At 40.9% G+C, this 26,057-nt stretch overlaps 1 protein-coding gene across 1 annotated transcript in view; it reads right to left on the bottom strand.

Annotated features, from left to right (window-relative positions):
- Positions 1-23,161, bottom strand: part of SGCG (sarcoglycan gamma) — a 135,480-nt gene extending 112,319 nt beyond the window's left edge. The window contains exon 1 of the mRNA XM_073320660.1: positions 23,044-23,161. Within this exon, the coding sequence (XP_073176761.1) occupies positions 23,044-23,061 (18 nt within the window). The 5' untranslated portion in view covers positions 23,062-23,161. The remainder of the gene's footprint in view (positions 1-23,043) is intronic.
- Positions 23,162-26,057: the final 2,896 nt, after the last annotated feature.

Genomic DNA, 26,057 nt, shown 5'->3' with positions numbered 1-26,057 from the left:
CTCAGGGTTGCATCATCTGCAGCAGGCATTGAAGGCTAGCCAATTATTACCCGCAGTTTGTATTTGTGCACTTGATTTTTCCTTCCTAAATGTAGTACTTTGCACTTGTCTTTACTGAATTTCATCTTGTTGATTTCAAACCAATTCTCCAATTTATCAAGGTTCTTTTGAATTCTAATCCTGTCCTTGCAATCCCTCTCAGCTTGGTGTCATTCAGAAATTTTAAAGCATACTTTCCACTCATTTATCCAAGTCATTTATTAAAATATTGAATAGTACCAGACCCAGGACAAACTCCTGTGAGATTCCAGTTTGACAGTGAACCACTGATAATTACTCTTTAATAATATTATAGAATGAGTCAAAATATTTTGACTATATCATGTCATAAGTTGTCATGTCATGAAATGATGATGTAATATTTGAAACATTTAAACTTTTATATTATAAAACATAATTGCTGAAATCTTTCAAATACTACATATTTTAATTACATATTATTTTACATTATTTTATATATTTTTATATTATTTATTTTTTAGACTGTATACATTGGTAATTGATTTTGAAATTGGTATTTTAATTGGTGTTATTCTAATTTACAAAAAATATTTAAAAAATAAAATAATAATTAAAAATCGCAAACCCAAACAAGCAGCTTTCCTGCTTCCCAGGTAGGCAGCCCCGGGGTTAAGGACTCAGGCAGCTGGCTGGGCAGCTGACCCAGATTAACAATTTGAGAAGATATCTGTTCACCATTACAGTTAATTGCAACTGAAGGAAATGGACACCCTGCTGATGGGCAAAAACTGGCTATGCAAGCTTAAATTGGACTGGAGTGTGATTCACCACATACCATGTGGGGAGTGGGAGAGCTGAAATTAAAATAAAAAGCTCTATTTACTATAGACATGGGTTTGGTAAAAAGAATAACACGAAGGCTGGTTGTTTCCGACAAGGCCATTACTAAATTCCTGAAGATTAGGCCTGTGCCATACATTCTGCAACAGCCTGTGGAAAAGCATCTGGATCATAGAATCATAGAATATGAGGGTTGGAAGAGACCTCAAGAGGTCATCTAGTCCAATCCCCTGCTCAAAGCAGAGCCAACACCAACTAACTCATCCCAGCCAGGGCTTTGTCAAGCCAGGCTTTAAAACCTCTAAGGATGGAGATTCTACCATCTCCCTAGGTAACCCATTCCAGTGCTTCACCACCCTCCTAGTGAAATAGTGTTTCCTAATATCCAACCTAGACCTCCCGCACTGTAACTTGAGACCATTGATCGTTGTTCTGTCATCTGTCACCACTGAGAACAGCCAAGCTCCGTACTCTTTGGAACCCCCCTTCAGGTAGTTGAAGGCTGCTTTCAAATCCCGCCTCACCCTTCTCTTCTGCAGACTAAATAACCCCAGTTCCCTCAGCCTCTCTTCGTAAGTCATTTGCCCCAACCCCCTAATCATTTTTGTTGCCCTCCGCTGGACTCTCTCCAATTTGTCCACATCCCTTCTGTAGTGGGGGGATCAAAACTGGACACAATACTCCAGGTGTGGCCTCACCAGTGCCGAATAGAAGGGAATAATCACTTTCCTCGATCGGCTGGCAATGCTCCTACTAAAACAGCCCAATATTCGTTGGGCCTTCTTGGCAACGAGGGCACACTGCTGACTCATATCCAGGTTGTCGTCCACTGTAATCCCCAGGTCCTTTTCTGCAGAACTGCTGCTTAGGCACTCAGTCCCCAGCCTGTAGCGGTATATGCAGTTCTTACTTCCTAAGTGCAGGACTCTTCACTTGTCCTTGTTGAACCTCATCAGATTTCTTTTGGCCCAATCCTCCAATTTGTCTAGGTCACTCTGGACCCTATGCCTACCCTGCAGTGTATCTACCTCTCCCGCCAGTATAGTGTCATCTGCGAACTTCCTGAGGGTGCAATTAATCCCATAATCCAGATCATTGATAAAGATGTTGAACAAAACCGGCCCCAGGACCGACCCTTGGGGCACTTCACTTGATACCGGTTGCCAATTAGACATCGAGCCGTTGATCACTACCCATTGAACCCGACAATCTAGCCAGCTTTCTATCCACCTTATAGTCCATTCATCCAATCCATACTTTTTTAACTTGCTTGCAAGAATACTGTGGGAGACTGTATCAAAAGCTTTGCTAAAGTCAAGATATATCACATCCACCGCTTTCCCCATATCCACAGAGCCAGTTATCTCATCATGGAAGGCAATCAGGTTGGTCAGGCATGACTTGCTTTTGGTGAATCCATGTTGACTGTTCCTGATCACCTTCAAAAGGATGAACTACAAATGCAGGGCATAATTTTACCTTTGGAGTTCAAGGGATGGGCTGCATCAATTTTATGTATCCCAGAGAGTACTGGCAGCAAAAGAATTTACAGGGACTATAAAATCACCATAAACTCCTGGTTGGAAGTGGACCAATATTCAATTCCTAAAATATAAGATTTATTTGCAATACTGGAAGAGGGACTGAAGTTTACCAAATGAGACTTGTCCCAAGCCTACCAGATATGGTACTGCAGTCAGGTTCAAAACAATTGCTGAAGTGAATGCATATAATGGGCTATTTAGGTCTGAAAGATTACATTACTGGGAAACCAGTGCACCTGCTGTATTTCAAAATTGGTAGATCAATCAATTTTACTTACTATAAGTTTTGTCATAGAAATTAGAGATGTTAAAAAATTATCATCTCTCTAATATTTGCAGGGTATGTCACTGCCAGATTTCTTACAATAAATTACCTACATTTTTTTGCTGTGGTAAAAGTTTTCTAAATATATAGCCTAAATTTTCCTTTTCATTCCATTTTTCTTAGTTATTCCCTCCTTGTACAATGTTAAATTATAATATATTTGTATCATGCCTCTTCTTAGCCATAACTAGTAGAACAGTTACTACAATTACTACAACAGTAATGGTTGATCTTTAAGATGCGCTTGTCAGTGTGGATTCCACTGTAGGTGCTAATGCACCTTATACATGCAAGATCAGATTCTTTTGCATAGCTGTGCCTGTTGGGTCTGTGCATGCATCTTATGCCTCCTTGTTGTTACACGTAAGGGCACAAAGGGCAAAGCAGCCAAAACCCTCCCTCATTTTCCTCACAATTGGAAGCACATGTTAGCTGAGGATTCTAAAAGCGGGGATGGAGGGCAAGCTGCAGCAGGATCCATATGCATAACATTTTGAAGAACCAGAGTTACTTTAGGGTAATTAACCGTTCTTTCCTCTTTGAGTATGTGTCAGAGTGGATCCTACTGTAGGTAACTGCAAGCAGTACTCCTTCTGGATGGTGAGATGAGGAGTATCAGCTGCATTAGCTGAACAGAGATTGTAGTACTGCTCTCTCAAACTTGGCATCTGCCCTGGCAGCTAATTTCAATGACTAATGTTTGACAAAAGTCAGTGGGTTATTCTACATCATCTTATGTGTCTCAGAAATTGGCAAGTTCCAGAATCGGGGAGATGTTGCTTGAGCTCTGATGGAATGAACATTGACGTTTGGAACTATCCTTGAGATGCACTGTGTTACCCATTTGGAAATTCACTATGATAGCCCGGCCTTAGAAAACAGTCTGAACAGCTTGGTCCTGTCAATGTAGTAAACTAGCATAGTGGAAATGTCCAGTGTATGTATCTTCTTCTGTCATAAATTAGCCTGGAGCTCTGGGAAGATGACAGGCAAGTTGATTGATTCAGACAGAACTTCTAAGACCACCTTGGGGTTGAATGTGAAGTGAGGTTTTGGCACCATCATGTTGTGTTTCTGAAATGGCATGCAGGGAGGGCCAGCCATGAGTGCTTGGTGCTCACTCTCTCTCCTGGCTGAACTGATAGCAAGTAAGAAAATGATCTTCAGAATGAGATGATGTAAGGAGCATTCTGAAAGGGGCTCAAAGGGAGGCCCTATTAGTCTCTAGAGCACAATGTTGAGGTCCCTGGCAAGAGTAGGTTCTCTCACCAGTGGCTAAGTACATAACAAATCTTTGAGGAACTTAAACACCACTGGATGGGAGAAGACCGAGCATGACTGCACAGGCAAATGGCACATCAAAATAAATACAAGGTGAACCTTAATGTAGCTGAACAAAAGGCTCGAATGTTTCAGATGCAGCAAGTAGTCAAGGAGCTATGGTTCTGAAGCGTGCATTGGGTCCAGGTCATATTCAGCTGCCCATATCAAGAACCTCTTCCATTTTAACAAATAAGCCTTTCTGATAGATGTCTTGCTGCTCTGTATCAGGATCTCCTGGATTTATTTAGAGCAAAATCTGTCCATGGTACTTAACCAGCCAACATCCAGGCTGTTAGATGTAGGGACTTTGGATCTGGAGTACCTAACTGTGGTGTTATGAAATCAAGCCTGGGCAGTTTGGGAGTTGAACCACCACTAGTCATTTTGTGAAGATTCTCAGTGCTGTGGAGAATCCAAATAGCAGCATCTTGTACTGGTAGTGATTTAGTCCTACTATGAATCTCAGGTACTTCCTGTGAGCTGAGTGGATGGTTGTGTTGAAGTATGTGTCTTGCAAGCTGAAAACCATGAACAAGTCTTGAGCCTGCTGAGGTGGAATGATGGAGGCAAGCATTTCCATCCTGAATCTGAGGTGGCATATGTATTTGTTCAGTTTCCTCTGGTACAGGATAGAGTGAACACCCCCTTTTCTTCTCTGGGATAAGGAAATTTAGGAAGTAGAAGTCTCTTCCCTGGAATCTCCTCCATGGTTTGCAGATGAAGCAATGAAATCACTTCTTTTTGTAATAGGGTTTCATGAGAAGTTCACTGATTTTAGATAGAGAGAGAGAGAGAGAGCGACACACACACACACACTTTTTTAACATCCAAATTGAAGAAGAAAAAACGGAAGGGTGAAGGCTATATTTCTTCACTAATTTAGTAGAAAAGAACAAGTTTGAAGCTCTAAGAAGTAAAGACATGGACACTTGCTGGGTTCCATCTTCTGGAGTAAGAGGGAACTAAGTGAGTGTCATGGCCAGTCTGTCCTTTATGCCCTTTCTGTGGAAGCATGAGGTGGCACTGGGTGCATGTGTGGCCCTAAAATACACTGATATTCAAAAGGATCTGATCTTACACACCTAAGGCACATTGTCACTTGCAGGGGCATCCAAACTGGTACATACTTGAAGAACAAAGATATACTATACATACTTACTTCTTAATTTTTCCTCATAAATAAATCCTTCTAACCCTGGATAATTTTGTTGCTCTTTTAGTATTACCCTCCATTTTTTTAAATTTATGTGATATTGAGGTGGCCAAAACATAGTGTCAAATATTCTAGATTCATTCTCAGAAACTTATAGGGTAAGTCTACGCTGAATCTGGGAGAGAGTCTCCCAGTCCAGATCCACAGACTCGCATTAGCAGGGCTTGTGCTAGTGCACAAAAAATAGGGGTGTAGACACTGGAAAGCCTTGGAGTCAGGGGGCGGCCTTGACAGCCTTAGCTCCAGCCTTAGCCATAACATCAAAGCAATGGGTACACAGCTATTTTCAGTACGCTAGCACAAGCTCAGCTAACACAAGTCTGCGGACCTGGGCTGGGAGGCTCACTCCCAGATGCAGTGTAGACAAACCCTAATAAGTGCTTATCACCTCCCTACTGTGCAACATGATGCCTCTGTCTATACAGCAAGACGTTACATTAGTTTTTCTTTCTACCAACCCAGACTACGAGCTCAGATCAAATCTGCTCTCCTTTATGACTTTTGTATCTTTTAATATTAGTACATTCTATGTGTTACTTTCCCATTAGTGATATGTGTTTCAGATACCTTCCTCCAATTGTATTGTTTCCATTTTTCCTTGCTTAATACCATTTTAATTTATGCCCACATTTCTAACCTTTCTAGGCCCATTTCTATTATTTCTCTGTGATCACTGATATTCACAACACCTTCCATCACTGAAATTCACAGATAACCTGTAGTTTACCTTCACTTCCAGTTTGTTAATGAAAATGTTAAATAAGAAGGACTAATTCCTGCAGTATCCAAATATAAATGTCCTCTCACCTGGATTGCATTTAATTAGTACTCTTTGTTTGAGTTTTCTGCCACTTTTCACTCCACAGTGCTCAGATCCAAGCCAATCTGAGTTACATTTTGTAATAGTTAACTAAATAGACTATTGTACCATACACGTCAACAAACCTACTGTAATAACTGCACAGATATGCAAGGCAGGAAATACAATATTGATTCTAATAATTATTGAAGTGGACAAGCATCCTGCTAGAGCAATCAGCACACATTCAACTAAACACAAATAATATATTGTTTAAAAATTATGGGCTACATTGAACAACTTGCAGTCACATAGGCAAGCACTTCAGCAGGAATACATGTGTACATGCTTGATCAGAAGAGTTACACTTGTAGAATTTTGATCTAAATAAATCAAACATTTAAGTAATTTTCTTTCTGATGCTCTATTAATAAATGGAAGCCACAGATGTTGTTGTTCTTAAATATTATTTATGTTTCCCCAATATATTCTTTACTTCAGATATAATCAACAGTCCAAACAAGAAGAAAACTAGTAAGGAAAACAAAAGGACAAACAAAGAAATCCTTTTTTGCCCAATGACAGAAATGTAAATGCTGTCCCCTAATATACTGTCAGAAGTAGTATAATATATTTTGTACATATTATAGGCAGCACAAATACTAAAGCCTGTAGTGAAAGTTGCTTGACATGTCTCAAGATCCTGTTTTCAGCTGTTTATAACTTTGTCAAATGGTAATCATTTGGGCTGAAATTTTCCATGCCAAGTGTCTGCCTCATACTGAATTGTCTTGGAAAGTTTCAGCAAAAATGGTTGAGCCATTTTTAAGAATGAAGATAAGGAAAAACTTTGTTTTACCCATGCTAAATGGGTAAATGGAAGCCAATGGGGCGGGGAAAGCAGTGGCTGACAGGAGCCACTGGTGGGGACAGCAGAGTGTTTTGAGAAGTAAACTGCAAAGTATAATCTACTTTCCCCGATCCAACTTTCTTCTGTGAAATATTACTCATATTTATTTGCAGAGTTACTGAATCTTTGCAAAAGAGATTTCTTAAGGGTTTGAAGAAGTCAACAGAGGCCAAAATCACATATTTATTACAAATCTACTTGTCTTTTAATACATTTATTAAAATGGCACTCATTAATACCAGATTTAAGTAATTACAGAATTTAGAGCAGTGGTCTCCAACCTTTTTAAGCACAAGATCACTTTCTGAATTTAAGTGCAATCCAGGATTTACCTCAAAGAAAATGCAGAAATAACAGTAATCACACAAACCCAAACATCCTTGCCCTACCCCCTGCTCTGCCTCTTCCGCAAGGCTATGCCCCTGCCCTGCCCCTTCTCTGAGGCCCCACCCCACTCACTCCATCCCCCCTCCCTCCGTCACTCACTCTCCCCCACCCTCACTCACTTTCACCAGGCTGGGGCAGGGGGTTGGGGTGCAGGAGGGGGTGCAGGGCATGGGGTGCATGAGGGGGCTCAGGGCTGGGGGTTGGGGTGCAGGGTACAGGCTCTGGGAGGGAGTTTCAGTGTGGGGGGTCAGGGCTGGGGTAGGCAGTTGGGGTCAGGAGGGGGTTCAGGGCTTGGCCAGGGGGTTGGGGTGCAGGCTCCGGCAGTGTGCCGCTTACCTCAGGTAGCCACGCAGCGGGGCTAAAGGAGGCTCCCAGCCTGCCCTGGCCCCGTGCTGCTTCCAGAAGTGGCCGGCATGTCCAGCAGTGGCTCCTGGGGGGGAGGGGCAGGTGGCTTCACATACTGCCCCCGTCCACAGACACCGCCCCCGCAGCTCCCATTGTCCACAGTTTCCCGTTCCCAGCCAATGGGAGCTGTAGGGGTGGTGCCCGAGGGTGAGGGCAGCGTGCGGAGGAGACCCTCTGCCCCTTCCTCCCCACCAGGAGCCGCTGCTGGACATGCTGGAAACTCCTGGGAGCAGCGCAGGGCCAGGGCAGGGACACCAACAGCTCAGAATGTCATACAAAGGAACAGATGGAAGATAATCTGAACAGATCCAAAAACTGTCAGTACAAAAAACTCTCTCTTTTTATTATAATACCAATATCAAAACAAACCAATAGCACTTTTCATAACTTACCTTAGAGATCTGAAACAACACAGACTGCTGAATTAAGTATAATCAGTCTCCTCCCAAGATACAACATGTAACTTTTCCACCACTTTCAAATCTGCAGTGGAAGGTATTTTAGGCCTGGCTAAATATCACTGAAAAAAAATTCGTTCACATGTTTGGCCATGTCTTACATTCCATCTCCTTCCACTGGCAACATAGACACAGCTAATTTTAATCTGTGACATAAACAGCTAGCATGACAGTTAAAATTGTTTAGGCACTGACTCCAACACACTGCACTAACTGTACCAGCATAAGAAATTTCTGATGTACAATAAAAGGGCCCAACCCTATTAGGTCCAGGGCACCAAAAATTCAGAGTTACTCAGCGCCTTGCAAGATTAAAATCAGAGGATTACTAAACTCTTTAGCTTCCTATAACACCCATTGCTAATTTAAAGAAAATATATATTCAGACTGCATACATAATTTCCAATGGAAATCTAATAATCTGTTCAATAAAATCCTTATTAATGTTAACAATACTCTAATTATAATACATCTTTTATAATTATTAGTAATTAATATAATTAAAACAGCACAACAGTGGCTAATAAATTTTCTTACCCCTTACATATGAAATATGAAAATGTATACCATAATCTTTGTTTAAAACAATGTAAGGGATGCAGGTGCAGGCCTTAAAACTATATATTTAGTGATCAAATTATGCTAACATTATGTTACATTCATAAGTGTAATTTTATGTTCAAGTTTTAAATGTAAAAACAAGAATTCTGGCTTTGCACTGCTTATATTAGCCTGATTATGCAAATACTAACCCTCAAACTCTGTTTTCGTTCATGATACTTTGGTTAAAATCAGTGCTGGTAGCTGTTTACATTTTAAAATACATTAAGATATACATTTGAAAGATTTATAGAAGATTAAAAGCTGTGGAAACATTTGCTATGTGAAGCACTGTAATCATTATCCATATGTTTTATATGCTTGCACCATTTTATTTCTCAAAGTACCATGTATTTCCTTTTTTCTAACTATGCATTCACATTGTAGCCTGCTTTAAAATTGAAGGTCTAATCAGACATCCAAAAGCTTCAGATAATAAATTTAGGACTGACACAGTCCCAGTTAATGACAGAGTTACAAAATACTCCTTTCATTTTATGAATTCTCTGCCCATTAATCCTTCATCAACTTCTGTTTAGAATATACAACACCAGAGTTCATTTACACACAGAAAACTAAATCATGAATGTATGACAAATACTGCTAAATATATTTTTCAAAATCAAAGATTTCTAAATAAAATAGGTTTCAGAGTGGTAGCACACAGCTTTCAGTCAAAGAGCCTCTATGATTAACCCACTGGATTTATGAAAAATTAAAATGTGATGTAGACATTTCCTTAATATTAAGACACTAAAGCTTTTGCTTAATTGAAATTCCCACTGAGTCTTAGATGAAGAATAAGCCTCTAGATAATGCGGTTTTGAAGGACTTGATACACTCATGGATAAGCTTATAGATACTTTAAGATTTGGGGGCCGAAATTTCTTTAAAATTTGGCTACTTGTTCTGGAGGGATAAAAAGAGCTACCACAAAATCTATTCAGAATGCAAAAGATTACAAAGTTATTACTTCATTTTGATAAAATTCTTCTGTTTCCTTTATATAAAGTTTGTTTGGAGTTCAGTTTCTCCTGTTTTATTTCCCACTTGAGAGAAGAGAAATATTGCTCTGATTCTAGATTGGCATGACATTTGTTGTCAGCTTTGCCACCTATCTAATGTATGAAACATTAAACATAAAAAAAAATCAAAGAATAAATAAATATCTCAATTAATGTCATCAGAAGTGTTCAGAAACTGGGACTGGAGCAATAACTTATTTTTAATGAGTTCTGGAAGAGAATATGCAGAATAAATTATTAAACTTTGCTGAACAGCAGCAAATTAGTGTTTATATTCTTACTTTTTATTTCATCCTGTTGTACTACTATTTATTTTCTTCTAGTGTCCTGCACATTATATTTTTCCTCCTTAAATAATTATCAGTCTTTTAGAACACTAAATCTAGTATGAGCTATGCATTCTCAAGTAGCTATGTTTCATATTGCATCTTCTGTGTTACTTATCATGTATGTGTATGTTAATTCTTCTACAGCTTACCAAACATATAAGAAAGAACATCAATACACATTTGAACTTAAACCATGGCTGTAGGCCAAACAAAATAAGTGTAATTAACAGAATGTTTAGAATGTATGTTTGGTTACTTTGATAAAAAATAAAAGTAACATATTATTAGTAGGTTTCAGAGTAACAGCCGTGTTAGTCTGTATTCGCAAAAAGAAAAGGAGTACTTGTGGCACCTTAGAGACTAACCAATTTATTTGAGCATGAGCTTTCGTGAGCTACAGCTCACTTCATCAGAGCTGTAGCTCACGAAAGCTCATGCTCAAATAAATATATTATTAGTAAATACGATATGAGCAAACAGACGCATACGGATCTATAATTACTGCCACTTCCACGTCTAATAAATTTTTATAAAAAGCTTTTATTAAAAAAAAATCCTTAGCTGATTTAAGGTTACTTTCCCAGTTCCACTAACTGGTTGTGCTGCTCTCCTCTCTGGGTCTTTGCATGAATTGAATCATCTATTTACTCTGTACTGACCAGGGGATGGAGGGCAGTGTCTTTTGGCTTCTCTTCTCCCTCTCAAGGGAGTGCCAATGATCCAATTACCAAGTTGAACTGAAAAGCACCATGTGACAGGGCGGAGCAGCCCCGCACTGGTACCGCAGGGGTTAACCCTTCCTTCCTAGTAGAGGAAGCCATGCCCCTGAGGCTCTGCTGGGCATGCTTCAACTGGAGAACAGGTATAAAAGCCCACAGAGCTGCCCAGTCTGGGCAGACTGCTGGAGGGGAAGGAGGCACACTGCCAACTCCTGAAGAGGGATAGCCTGCACTCTAAGACCAGGAAGCCAGACAGACTGGGACGCAACCCTATGCCCAGATGGAATACATCACAGAAGGGGAACTGACTGGAGGACCCCCAGACACAGAGGACCCGGAGGTTACAGTAGGAAGTGACCCAGGGGAACTTTAGAAGAAAATGGCATTAGAGCTGCGCTGAGGCTCGGCGTGTTTCAGGCGGATCCCCGCCGAGCCGGTGGCAAGGGGAACTTGCCACTACCAGGGCCCTGGGTGACCCAGTGGAGAGCACGGGGGAATGGGGTGTGGTCCAGCATGTGAATCATATGGACTCTGGCCACTAGGCCACTCTAACCCTCCTGTGAGGGGTGATTCTATGGACTCCAGCCACTGGCCCACACTGTCCTGACGCTGGGGTGACTTCCATGGACTTTGGCCATTGGGCTGCACTGCCCTGACACTGAGGCGACTTCTATGGACTTTGGCCATTGGGCCACACTGCCCTGATGCGGGGGCGACATCTATGGAATCTGGCCATTTGGCTGCACTGCTCTGATACTGGGAGTGACTTATATGGACTCCAGCTGCTAGGGCACACTACCCGCCTGCAAGGGCAATTATATACACTTTGGCCATTGGGCCGCACTGCCCTGGCACTGGGGCAAGTTGTGGGGACTCTGGCTATTAGGCCGCACTACCCTAAGAAGGGTGATTGCATGGAGAGAGGCCATTAGGCCGCACCGTGCCACTCACAGAGAGGCGAGCACGCAAACTTGGAAGTGGAGAGGTTCTGACACACCACCACCCTTTGCCCCCAAGGGACGGTAAGGTGCCAGACCCACCACACATCATTACACAGAGCACCAGATATGCTTCACTTGTGCAACAGTGCCTGGTTTGCATCCTGGGAGCAGGAAGCAGCCATTAGCAAAGTTGTACACTCATGAATTTGGTGAAAAACATTATGGAAGACTGTTCCTTGCACTAATATCTCTGATGATGAAGCTTCATTTTCTGTTAGTAAGATTAAGACTCTAAATGTATTTATATTAGTCTGGTGTCCTCTTTTAATTAATGATATATATATATATATATATATATATATATATATATATATATAAGGATTATTTTGCTTTTAATTTTGTAAATGTGTTGCTTTTTAAATAATTTTCGCATCTTTTTCATATCTATTCTTTTATTAATTTTATATAGAAATCATAATGAAACTACTGAAAATTTAAGCTAAAATCTCCCCCCACTCCAAAAAATGAAATGATATAAAATAATGTTAATGTTTATAATGCTTTTCAAATATCATAGATTTCAAATCACTTCATAAATATGGGTAGCACCCAGACCCTTAACTCCACCTGATACAGTCATGGTTGTACTCTGTGGGGACACTGGGACTATCTTCTCTTTTATGGAAAGGCATTTTCTGTTAAGGACCCTCAACTTAAGAATTCATTTTCCTCCACTGGATTCCAGATAACTCAGTTTTGTTGATACTCAGGACACACTGTAAAGCTCATTTGGGTTTTTTTTGAGATTTAAAGAAAATTTGAGAGGCATGATGTGACTGAGGTGAATAGGGAAGGTGGGATATTTCTTTCAAATTTGATTGCCCAGTTGGTTGTTATCTTTATCATAGGCAGGGCTGGTAAAACCAGCTATTATGGTTGCCTGATACTTCCCATTTTAAGACACCAGCAAAGCTGTAATCAATGGAAAACAAACTCTAATCAGTTGGGCTTCAATTTTTCATGCTGGGTGTGTGCCTCAGGCTGAATTGTTCTGGAAAATTTCTCATCTCTCCAAGAACAAGTTTAGAGTAAAATACATTTGATTAACCATGTTAGAAAATTCTGGTGACCTTTTCTTTAAGCACAAAAGCCTCCTGGCTTTAGATCCAGGACCTGAAATTTGGCAAGGGGTGACCTTTGTGTCAGAATGTGGTTTTCCCATCACTGTGAAAATTCACCCAAATCTGGCTACGTTATAACCCTTTCAAGAAATTTATTTAGCAGACACTCAGTAGAGACTTGCTACATCTTTGCAACTAACTTCTATGAAGATTCCATCCACACTTGAGCATGCTCAGACCAGGGCTGCAAGGGATTGTGATGAGGTTTCCAAGCCCCGCACTGGTAAGGTAATAGTTAAGGAGCAGCTCTGGGCCCACAAAGCCATGCCCAGCTGCCCCTTCTGGGCATGCTCACAGTGGAAACTGAGCTCAAAAGGAACAGCTTAGCTCAGTCTGGGTGGACAGAGTAGGAGAGCAGTTATGTGTTGCAGGGTCCTGCTGAGAAGTCACCGAGGCCCCATGCAGCTGAGAGAGGTCGCACTGCCAGGCTACTGGAAGCCCTTCAACCATGGAGGTGGACAATGACAAGCCGCGACTAAGAGAGGAAGACTCTCTAGAGCACAACAAGAGAGGACTCCAGGGAGAATGCAGAAACAAACCAGTGGCACTAGAGGAACTGAAGCCAGGGTAGGAAGTGTCCCAGGGAACAGGCATGGGGACACCCACCTCCAAGGCTGCATATTTTGAACTACTATTTACTGGATGATTGGTAGGAATCTGGTGGCGTATGGGAGGGCCCAGGTATCCCTATCTCCAGTCACAGACTCTCACCACATGGTGACACAGCCACGAACTCTCGCCACTGCACGACACAGCCCAGAGTACTGATACTACATGATACTGCCAGGCTCGGACACCAACCCCCCCAACACGTGGTGGAGAATGTGGGCAACACCTGAGCCCTGTTAAGAGGACCATTGGAATACCGACTGGACTGACCCAAAAGAGGCTATGAAAACTGAAAAACTGCTGAAATGGATGCTGGAGACAAATTCAAGGACATATGGCCTAATAGTGGTAGATTAATCTACAATAGTGGTAGATTAATACAATACAAGTGTTCGATGTAGCCAGTGCCTGTTGCCTTCGTAGTTGTTTTGCCTTTGTGGCAAACCTTGAAATATACTTCTGAAATTCATGTGACACTCCTGGGAAATTCTGCACCAAAAAATTAAAAATTCTGCACCAAAAATTTCAAAATTCTGTGCACATTTTAAAATTCTGCAAAATTCTGCATATTTTATTTGTCAAAATAACTAGTGCTGTCAAGTGAGACAGAGTAAGAGGATAAGCATCTTGAGATCCTCTGTGAGAGACAAATATAGAATTGTGTAAAAAAAAAACTGCATTAAAAAAAAAACAATGTAAAACTTTAGAGCCTACAAGTCCATTCAGTCCAACTTCTTGTTCAGCCAATAGCTCAGACAAACAAGTTTGTTTACATTTGCAGGAGATAATGCTGCCCACTTCTTATTTACAATGTCACCTGAAAGTGAGAACAGGCGTTCGCATGGCATTTTTGTAGCCAGCACTGCAAGGTATTTACTTGCCAGATATGCTAAACAGTCATATACCCCTTCATGCTTTGACCATCACTCCAGAGGACATGTTTTTATGCTGATAATGCTCGTTAAAAAAATAATACGGTACTTAAATTTGTGACTGAACTCTTTGGGGGAGTATTGTATGTCCCCTGCTCTGTTTTACCTGCATTCTGCCATATATTTTATGTTACAGTTGTCTTGGATGATGACCCAACACATGTTGTTTGTTTTAAGAACACTTTCACTGCAAATTTAACAAAATGCAAAGAAGATCCCGATGTGAAATTTCTAAAGATAGCTACAGCACTTGACCCAAGGTTTAAGAAGCTGAAGTGCCTTCCAAAATCTGAGAGGGATGAGGTATGGAGCAAGCTTTCAGAAGTCTTAGAAGAGCAACATTCTAATGTGGAAACTACAGAACCCAAACCACCAAAAAAGAAAATCAACCCTTCCGCTGGTGGCATCTGACTCAAATGATGAAAATGAACATGTGTCAGTCCACACTGCTTTGGATCATTATCCAGCAGAACCTGTCATCAGCATGGACGCATGTCCTCTGGAATAGTGGCTGAAGCATCAAGGGACATACAAATCTTCAGCGTATCTGGCATGTAAATATCTTACGACTCCAGCTACAAGTGCCATGCAAACGCCCGTTCTCACTTTCAGGTGACACTGTAAAGAAGACGAGGTTGCTTTATCTCCTGCAAATATAAACAGACTTGTTTGTGTGAGTGATTGGCACTACAGTACTTGTATGAGGTGAACTGAAAAATACTATTTCTTTTGTTTTGTACAATGCAAATATTTGTAATAAAAAATAAATATAAAGTGAGCACTGAACACTTTGTATTCTGTGTTGTAATTGAAATCAATATATTTTAAAATGTAGAAAACATCCAAAAATATTTAAATAAATGGTGGTCTATTATTGTTTAACAATTAAGTTTTTTAATTGCGCTATTAATCACAATTTTTTAACAGCTTGACAGCCCTACTTCACATTATTTTAATTAAAAAGAAAAGGAGTACTTGTGGCACCTTAGAGACTAACCAATTTATTAGAGCATAAGCTTTCGTGAGCTACAGCTCACTTCATCAGATGCATATCGTGGAAACTGCAGCAGACTTTATATATACACAGAGAATATGAACCAATACCTCCTCCCACCCCACTGTCCTGCTGGTAATAGCTTATCTAAAGTGATCATCAGGTGGGCCATTTCCAGCACAAATCCAGGTTTTCTCACCCTCCACCCCCCCACACAAATTCACTCTCCTGCTGGATTTGTGCTGGAAATGGCCCACCTGATGATCACTTTAGATAAGCTATTACCAGCAGGACAGTGGGGTGGGAGGAGGTATTGGTTCATATTCTCTGTGTATATATAAAGTCTGCTGCAGTTTCCACGATATGCATCTGATGAAGTGAGCTGTAGCTCACGAAAGCTTATGCTCTAATAAATTGGTTAGTCTCTAAGGTGCCATAAGTACTCCTTTTCTTTTTGCGAATACAGACTAACACGGCTGTTACTCTGAAACCTGTCATTATTTTAATTAATATCTTCCTGTTTTCCTCTTTCCTCTAAGAATACTGAAAATTTAGCATAGCAGCCATGTTGGTCTCTAAGGTGCCACAAGTACTCCTTTTCTTTTTGAAAATTTAGCGTGTCACCAGCATTCTTTGTGGACTTTTGAAAAATAGCAACAGCTTTGTGGTGACACAAGGAAGCTTGGTGCCTCTCAAATTTGTCTTAAGTCTTTTTCTAAATAAAGAATCCAGACTCTATGAGAGCTTCATTTGTGTACTTAGTCAAAAGTAGCTTGTGCCTAAAAGCTGTACAACAGTAGAAACAAAGTACACTGTCACTAGCTTCAGAATAATGGAGCCACTGAAAATCATCAAACCTGGGTGAGCAGAAAGAATGGCTCCTTTGCCAAGGTTACACATAGCAAAAGATTTAAGTTGTAGCTGATGAGGTATCTCAGAAATGCTAATGACATCAGCCAACTGACATTAGATTCCTGTTGCATGTGATGGCCAAGACAGCTCAGTAGTACAACCAGCAGAAGCTGTTCCACTTGCTGTTGGAATTGTAGTTTCCTCCTTTTTAAGCAGCCGTGTTTTAAGCGATTTCATTTTAGCGCTCTGAAAATATAAACTTTGTTTCTGTAATTCACTCAGTCTCTCCTCACTTAGTAAGAGTGGTGTATGGCTGCAGAATTAAGAACAAACACAGTACTCTTTGGCAAACAAATATTTAGTTAACCTCTTAGTTTTATATAGTCACGATCTTTGTAGAACTATTATGTGGCAGAATGAAGAAAGGAAACAGCCTACATCTGATCCATTGATTGCACTGGAAAACAACTGTTTGTATGTTCTGCTTATATAACAGGGATGGTCAAACTGTGGCTCGCGAGACGCATGTGGCTCTTTTACAGTTAAAGTATGGCTTACGGAACAACCCCCCCCCCCGCCCTTTCCGCAGCTACCATACTGGAAGGGGAGTGGGGAGCTTGAGACCTCTGCCTTGCAGTGGGTGGTGAAGTAGGACCTTCTGCCCAGTGGGGAGGGTGATCTCGGGGCTTCAGCCTCACAGGGCACGCCTGCTGAGGCTCGGGGCTTCAGCAGGAGTGGGGCTGAAGCATCAAGCCCCTTAAGGCACCTCCCACAGGGCTGAAGCCCCGAGACCTGGCAGATGTGCCCTGTCTCTTGAACTTCTGAAGATTCTTAGATGCGGCTCAGAGGGTCAGTAAGTTTGGCCACCCCTGTTATATAATCTCCTGGGTTCCTTGCTCACCAGAGTCTGAGAAGAAAAATACTCCAAGTAAGATAGCAGCTGGAGGCCCTTTGACAGCTGCCTCCCCAGGCATGATAGGCTGAGGTCAGAGGCTGTAGAAAGCAGCCAAAGAGCCACAGGCTCCATGATATCTGCCCTACCCCTTACCTTTATGAAAAGAACAAATGGAAGAAATGAGGAGGGAGCGAGGGAAACGAAAGAAGAATAGAGCCTATCAGGAGGCTCTAGAAGTCAGCTGCAGATGAGTAAAAGCTAGCTGGACCTATTCCAGGTCTTCCTAGAGAGAGACAGAGTAAGAGGATAAACATCTTGAGATCCTCTGTGAGAGACAAAGGGAAAAAGCCAATCAGAAGCACACACAGATGAGACTCACACAGGAACTGAGAATCCCCCCTCAAAAGACAAGACCCTACTTGCTGAGCCATTTCCCTGCCAGGGAAGAAAGGAGAAAGAGCCTGCTGCAGGAGAGACCTTCAACCTGGCCCAGGCTACAAAAGAGCTGGTTGAACCCCAGGAGAAAGAGAGGGACTTCAAGCAGCTGAGACAATCAGAGGACTATACCCTTTCTGTGCTGAAAAGAATAAACTGAATAATTAGGGAACTGCCCCGCTACAAAAAATAGCTAGTGTGAACATGATATTCAATAGCTATTTTATTTTTTAATGCAAGCCCTTATCCTCCAAATAAAGTTGTCTATGCCCCTAGGAAATGAAATTATTTTAAGGACTTAGAGGAGGAAGCAGATGAAGCTCTCAGAAAAGGATGGAAGATCAAGAAAAACCCATTTGATGGGAAAACAAAGTAGAGGAAATCACTAGGGAACAAATTGTCTGAAACTGAAAAAAATAAATGCTGCAGCCAACACTATGCTGAAAGTACACATGAGCATCCTCTGGTGGATTGCAAAGAAAAATGAAGCCAAATTCAACACAAAATTAGCAAGAAAAGTTATTGGCAGGGGACGTTTGCAAAGCCAGCTCCCTCTGAATTCTATAGCAACTCACATACTGTTTGAAATAGACTGGAGGAGGAGGGAAGAAGCAGCAGGAGCAGCCTCTGAAGAAGACAACTTTAAAAGCTGTGGGATAGAGGCAGCAGGGGCAGAGGACTGCAAGGGAGGGAACTCCCTCAGTAGCACTAGACAGAATCTGTTCCTGGAAGAAGATATTAGCCAGAGGGATGAAATCCCTGTGGGAAAGGATAATAAAGGGTCTAGAACAACAGAGTAAGTGGAGTCTGCACAATTGGTGATGGATCCACTGGGGTTTCTTAGGTTTGTTTTTCGTATCACTGGCAAGTTGCACAACTCATAGAATCTTCAGAGAAGCGTGTCTGGCTATTTTTTCTTGACCTGTTCCTTTCTATTTTCATCCTTCCTCTTCTCGCCCATTTTTGGAGTCATGTTGTATCATTGGAGAAAAGAGCAAGAGTAAAGAAAAGCCTGGAGTAAGAAGACTCAGAGCTGTGCTCTATTCTTCCAAAAAGAGAAAGCAAAGAATACTGGAGCAGTGGAAGGTGGAATCAGTTTATATACTCCCTTTGGATTTCACTATTTGCCCTCTTGCTTTTTGGTAAATGATGCTATAAAACTAACTGTTCTGTATTTCCAGTAGGATGGGGGAAATACACTCAATGAGCAGGACATTACCAACTGGGACCAAAATGGCTTAAACTAAAATGTGAACTAATTAAATACTGAAACTGAAGTCCTTTTGGTCTGATGATAATTTGGGATAAGAAAAAGTGATCACTCTTGAACATAGGATAATTTCCAAAATTTGGATTAACTCATTCCAAATATCATTAGTTATGTATTTGTATTTGATCTTTTGAAAGGCAATATTTAAAATAATGGAGCAATGAAAGCATTACCATAAAATACTTTTACCAGATTCCTTTGCCTATTTGTTTAGAAGTTTTCTTAAACTTTAAAATCCTCTCTTTATCAAGAATGAGCTTGAATTCAGGTCTCTTGGCCTAAATGTTTTCCAGAGAAGTAGATATCCTCTTGTAGGAGGCATAAGAAATACGGGAGAACTTCCACTTGTCCTACTAAGAAGGACTTGCTAAAAATTTTCTCTTTACTCCCATCCAAGCTCACCTAATTTTAAGTATAACATTACGTTTGTAACAATTGATCTTTTCTTGTGGATCAGTGATATATATTTAACAAATGGTAATACAGGTGAGGCATATTGATTTCTCTTAAATTATTTTATGTGAGATATGTTGCTAAAATAAAGAAATGCTTTTATTTCATGGAACACATTCATATAGTGTTAAATCCAGTAATCTGTTGCTTCTGAAAAATATGATAGAACAAAAGTATTAGACTTCATTAATTCATATGTATCATTATCTTTAAGATACATACTTTTTTGTGTGTGTGAAACATAGCTGAGAGAGGAAAAAACAATATAAAAGGAGCTAGGAATTGAATAAAGTAGACAGCCTGTTAGAGGTTGTTTCATTAATCCTTTATATGATCAAGGGACTGATACTTCTGAAGAACAGCATCAATATGCTTCTGGTTTTCAATAGACATCTAAGGAGTTAGACATCTAACCAATTTATATATTGGTTAAAATCTGAAAATATATTTATTTTACAGTCTGGATTGAAAGCATAGTTATCACTAAATCTTCAGTGTAGAGCGTGTTGATTAATCTTATTGACATGATCAAAAAGAGAGTACAATAATGTATGGACTTATTTTCTTTTGCAGCAGATAATGAGGTCATGGTTATATGTTAAAAAAGGTTCTTAATTTCTCATTTTGTAGGGGTTATATCACATTATTAATAATGTAGAGCCAGCTTTAGGGCCAGGCAAACTGGGCCCACGCCCAGGGTGCCTTAGCCAGGCGTGCGCCCCAAGGTTCCCCTTGCTGGCTGCGGTGGGACTTCACTTGGCCGCAGAGCAGACTCCTCCTCTCCGGCCCCTCCCCAGCACTGGGCCGGCAGGCTTCTCCCTGTTCCCGCTCCCCTGGCCTACTCACTCCTCAGCCAGCTGGCTATTATGTGCTATCTACTGTACTTGGAAAACTCCTTATAGTCTTTAACTCGGTTGGCAGTAGTTGTCTCCTTGTGCCCCTTTCCTTCTCACTGACTTTTTCTAAGAATTCTTACTTTCCAATTTACATTCATTGCTATCAATTTCCCTTTTTTCCATTAGTTATATATTTATCTTTTATTTATTTATGTTTTGTAGTTTCTTTCTCTCCCCCTGGCTCCGCCCAGGCCCCACCCCGACTCTACCCTTCCCCCAAGGTCCCACCCGACCTCTTCCCACCCCACCCAGTGCTGCCCCCTCCCCCAAGCATGCAGCACCCTCGCTCCTCCCTCCAGCGCCTCCTGATGCCACGAAACAGCTGATCCATGGCAGGCAGTAGGCGCTGAGAGGGAGGAGGAGGCGCTGATCTGTGGGGCCCACCAGCAGGCAGGAGGCACTGGTGGGATGGGGAGGTTCTGCGAGGGGGTCTGCTGGTGGGTGCTCAGCACCCACCATTTTTTCCCCAGGGGTGCTCAAGCACGGAGCACTCACAAAGTCGGCACCTATGCTTCCCCTTTAAGCCAGGTTAGATTTTTCTTTTTTTTAAACTGGAACTGCCTTCTACCTCAGTTGAGGCTTTTTGGGGGGCAACTAGTAAAGTGTTCTTATACAGTTCAAAATTATCATTTACATTTTTCAGTTTAAATTATCTCTCCCAGCTGATGTGACTTAATTTTTTTAGCTTTGTGAAACTGGTCCTTTTTAAACCACTAAAATACATATATATTGTGGATTTATGTAGAAAAGGCAGACTATAGATTTTTCAAAGCCTCAGAAAATCTTATGTCTAGGAATCAATCCAGGGTAACAATACGTATGATTATCCCAGTGTTGTTTTTTTAAAAAAAAATCCATTTTTATATAGCATTCTTCAGAGATTTGCAAAATTTATTTTAAATCCTTCATTGGCAGGGTGACTTCAATTTGGAACAAAGACCAGATATTTATTTAAAAAACTTCCCATCTTAGAAAACATGCAGAACACTGGGCTCTTCCTAAGTTGCTATCGCCAAATATTTGTAATTACCTAGTAATTTTGCACAGATTTTACATTTTCATCATATTGAGGAAGAAGAGAAATTTATGTTCTTTTAAAAAAAACAGAAATGTAATTTTATGGTATATACTTTTTCATGGTAATAAAGTAGTTATTTTACTTTAACAATGAGAAAACACAAATGCCATACATCACACTAAGCAAATAAACAAAACAAACTATTCTTCTACAGTCTATTGCAGGTCAATATATTTTAAAAGTTTTAGAAACATTGTTATAAATGTTGTGCACCAAAGGCAGAATATACATTTAGAACACCAGAATTTTTAGTCAATGATAAGCTCACAGATAAGCCACAGATAAATAATTCATCACAGTATTTTTGTATAATTTGCATACATTGCAGTTTGTGAAACTAAAACTAATTCTTTGTTTTCTTAGACTGACATTTTGTAATTGATTTAAATCCACACAAAAATTGGCATTTCCAACTGATTAAACCTATCAATGTGGCTCTATTATCTTTAAGTGAAAAACTGTAATTAACCCTACAAACTTAATACTCCAAACACTAGCAGAAAGCAATTAAACTTGAATATTATTCTCAAATTTAGCAAGAATGACAATTTGATAAGGTACAGTTACATAACATAAGAACATAAAAGTTAAAACTTATGCTCCCAAAAGAGAATGAAAGGTAAATGTAATTTTATATTTTGTGTAAATGTTTGCAGCTCCAAACAACATCAAAAATTATAATCTACAGATATAACAGTTAATACAGCAGCTCAGTGAAAATAGTGCATTATTTGGGGAGTGGTATCTACATTGTTTATTTTGTACGTATGTATGTAGTCAAACATAAGAACAGATGAGCTAATTCTTGTATTCTTATAAAGTTGATTATTGATTATTTTCATGATATTCCTGGACAATTGTTTGTAAATAAGTTTCATATGGAAAATAGATTATGTAGGATATACAGGATATGGGGGATGATTAAACACAAGTGGCAAGGTATACTACTCAGAAGTATTATGAAACAGCATTTAGCAAGATATCCCACTGGTCACTGCAAAGCATTCTTACAACTAGCAGCCCTGGGGATAAATATATTTTCTGCTCTGTAGAACAAGTTATATTTTTTAAAAAGCTGTTTTATAACAACAAAATCTAACACCGGGTAAAAATACACAATTACACTGCCTCTGGTTTTGAGCATTACAACAGAAGGTCTAATTTTCAAATTTGGGTGCCCAAAATTCAGCATAAGATCCATATTTAGGCTCCTTTATCATCCATGTATCAAATCCCAATCCCACTGAAATCACAGGGAGCTCTGCAATTGACTTTAATAGAATCAGGATTGATCCCAAGTGCTTATTTAAGTGTCCAGTCCTTTATATATTCACACATGTAACTTTGCTTAAGAAAATATTTCCATTTACATCAATTGAAAGACAGCAGTAAAGTTACTCACATCATCTTCGTTTGCTGAACTGAGCACTAAAATCAGCATTTAGGCACCTAAATTTGAAAACTGCAACCACAATCTTAAATCACCACTCCTCATATCACTACATCCTCTTATATTTTATTACTTAGTTATATCCTCAGAGACATTTAATTTTACAAGCTTTGCAATATATTCATTTCTGTAAAACTATCTTAAAGACAGTCTTATTACCTGTATGGATGGCTCCATCTTCTAATGCACTAGTACTTCCTCCATGAAATCCAGGATTCATTTATCATGTTTTTGAGAGCACCACCAAGTCTCTAATAATTTTTCCCCCTTTAAGTAGTCAGAACTGTGAAAGGACAACATATTTTACAATGAAAACATTGTATGCATAATGCCGTATTTATTTACTATGTTCCACCAGTTGCATGAAAACTTTGAAATTCGTCAATTTGAAATCTAGTCAACTTTAAAAAAAAAGAGTTGGAAACAGTTCCTAGTTCTATATTTACCCCTACCCCAACCATATATTTTTTAATTCTCTCCCTCTCTCTCTTTTGATGCTGTGTGAAAGATCCACATAAATAAGGGAAATTGACTAGAGTGAAAATTGAATATACACAAAATGCTGTCAAAACTCATAGGGCCATTTACTCTGATAGGTATGTATAACTGCTCATTAATGTATAAAGGGTTCCCTGTCTAAAAAAATTGATTAGTATTGTCTTTGCTAATTTCCTTGTTATAGTAATCATTGGTGTTACTTGTAAGGACAGAAGTGTGATTTTTACTTCAACAGTGTCATTTTTTAGAGGGACACACTAAATTTGGCTCAAAAGTACATTTTTTGTTCAAAAAACCCACAAAAGCCTTTTTCAAAAATCTAAGGTTAACAGAACTTTAATTCCTTTAAAAAAAAATCCCTTTGGTGTTTGCACCACACATTGCAGCACTGTAATGGAGCTTGAGAATTTGAAAATGAAACAACCACACTTGCAATCCGTGGAGCAGCTCAAGATGGGTCCCTCTCGATTTAGAAGAAATAGGGCTAGCAGCAGAGTATTCTCTGTGAGGGGACATTCTCTGTGTGGAACAGCCATCACCTGTCTGAAACAGTTCAAGTCTACTGATCTTCAGGACACATTGAGAGGTACATCTATTTATGTGGGCTGCTATGGAGGTGGATTTTGAGGACAATCTGATTTGTGGTAGACGAGTTTGGTTGCTGGCAGGTGGTTCAGTTTTGGTTTTGTAATTCATGGCATAGGCACTTAAAGCCTTAGTTAGGAGCCCCTTTTTATTAGTTATGTGTTTAATACAGCTAAATAAACAAACCTACATAAACAAACATGAAACTGACTAGTTTATTTTCACTGGCCTACCTGAAAGCAATGAAAACAAAATACCACAGTGAAAAATAAATGAGATTTGAAATTTCTTCAGTTTTAATCTGAAATATTACTAGAAACATTGTTTTTTTGAAATCTTACTTTGAATATAAAAGTGTTCCTTAAAGGTGTACAGCAAAATACACATTTCCAAAAAATATACCACTCTTGTGGTGTATTAACTATTGTATCATATAGTGCAACAAATAATATATCTCATACACATACATAGAGATGAAGGCCAATTCTTTAAGAGGAGTCTTTGTTTCATTTTATTTTTACAGAAATCTAAGTTGATACACAAGTTATGCAAATTTCAATACAAAATTAAAATGTATTTGCTAAAGATGCTAAAATTATATATCCACATAAATAAATTGTATAAATGACAGAAAAGTCTAAATATTTAACATACTGAAACAAGTTAAACTTGATGAAATTAACTGCTGACTACAATATCCTCCTTCAAAAGAACTTAAAATCACAGTATCAGCCACTCAAATGTTGCAACTATTTATGTCTCAGAAGAAAAGGCTGTATCTCCCCCCCAGCAAACACTTGTGAATCGCCTTCAAAGTGAGTTTTTTCACTGGTTTGCTCTTTTGTGTAGCAGTCACATGCGCATGGAAATTTCTGTTTAATCTTACCCTCAGAAACAATATTTACATTACACTCAACCTGAATAGGTGGGGTAAATAAAAAGCTTCCAGCAAAATCATCACCATATCTCACGTAACAGCTACATGCTCACTTCAAACCCCACTCCCTTGGAGAAACCAGTTCAACTGAACCGATCAGTTCCACTTCTGGGGGAAAAAACACAAAGTGTGTAGTATTTATAAAATCCACAACAAATACCATTTATCACCCATCACCCCCGCCCCAATTCCCACCTAGAACAAATGCCATTCTCTTTGCCCAAACAATCGGTGGAAGAATTACTGTCCTCCCACTGCCCTCATCCCAGTATCTAGCCAATGGGGTACAGCGCAGCGTGGGCCAGGGTGGCCATATGGGGTGGGAGCAAGGCAGGGGGCTGCATGAGATGAGGGCGGTGGCCACACGGGATGAAAGTGAGGCAGGGGGCTGTGTGGGACAGAAAGGACTAGCCCCAGTGTATGGGAGTGGGGCGGGAGGGGGGGCGCAGAGACATGGGGCGAAGCAGGAGGCTCCATGGGGTGAGGCAGGAGGTTGCATGGGATGGGGGGGGGGCGTACAGGGCAGGTCGAGGCAGGGGGCTGTATGGGATGGGGCGAGGCAGGAGGCTGCGCGGGGGCTGGAGGGGGGGGGTGTCCGGACGGGAGAGGGGCCGGGCTGGGGGGGGGGGGAAGAGGGTGCATGGGGAGGGGGGAGTTGATGAGGGTTTACCTGCTGCTGCCGCTCGGCTCCGCGGGGGCTGCACGCGGCAGAGTCCCCCTGCGTCCCTTCATGCCGCGGGGGCTGCCGAACCCGCCCTGAGGCACGAACCGTCATCCAGTCTCCTCCCCGCTCTCCCAACTCGGCGGCTGCCCCACTTGCTGCGCGGGCAGCGGACGCCGCCGGGGTGGGGAAGGGGGTCGCCGCCGCCACTCGGGGGACCCGAGAAGAAGGGATGGAAACTCCCGGCTACCTCCTCCCCCGCGGCCCGCCGCGTCCGTCCTCCGACTGCGGGGCCCCAGGCGCAGCGCCGCTGGACAGACTCCTCCAGCTGCCCCCGCGTCGCTCCAACCGCCGCCAGCCCCATCGCCACACAGCGCGCGCCCGGCGGGCTGGCACGTGCCGCTGCTCATCGGCAGGAGAGCTTCTCCCGCCAACATAGCTTATGCTGCGTGCAGAGAGCGCTCTCCCACCAGCACAGAGCGTCTTCCCCAG

Source organism: Lepidochelys kempii, chromosome 1 (genome assembly GCF_965140265.1).
Source record: "Lepidochelys kempii isolate rLepKem1 chromosome 1, rLepKem1.hap2, whole genome shotgun sequence".
In the NCBI taxonomy this organism is placed as follows: Eukaryota; Metazoa; Chordata; order Testudines; family Cheloniidae; genus Lepidochelys; species Lepidochelys kempii.
This window is presented reverse-complemented; position numbering and strand designations above follow the sequence as displayed.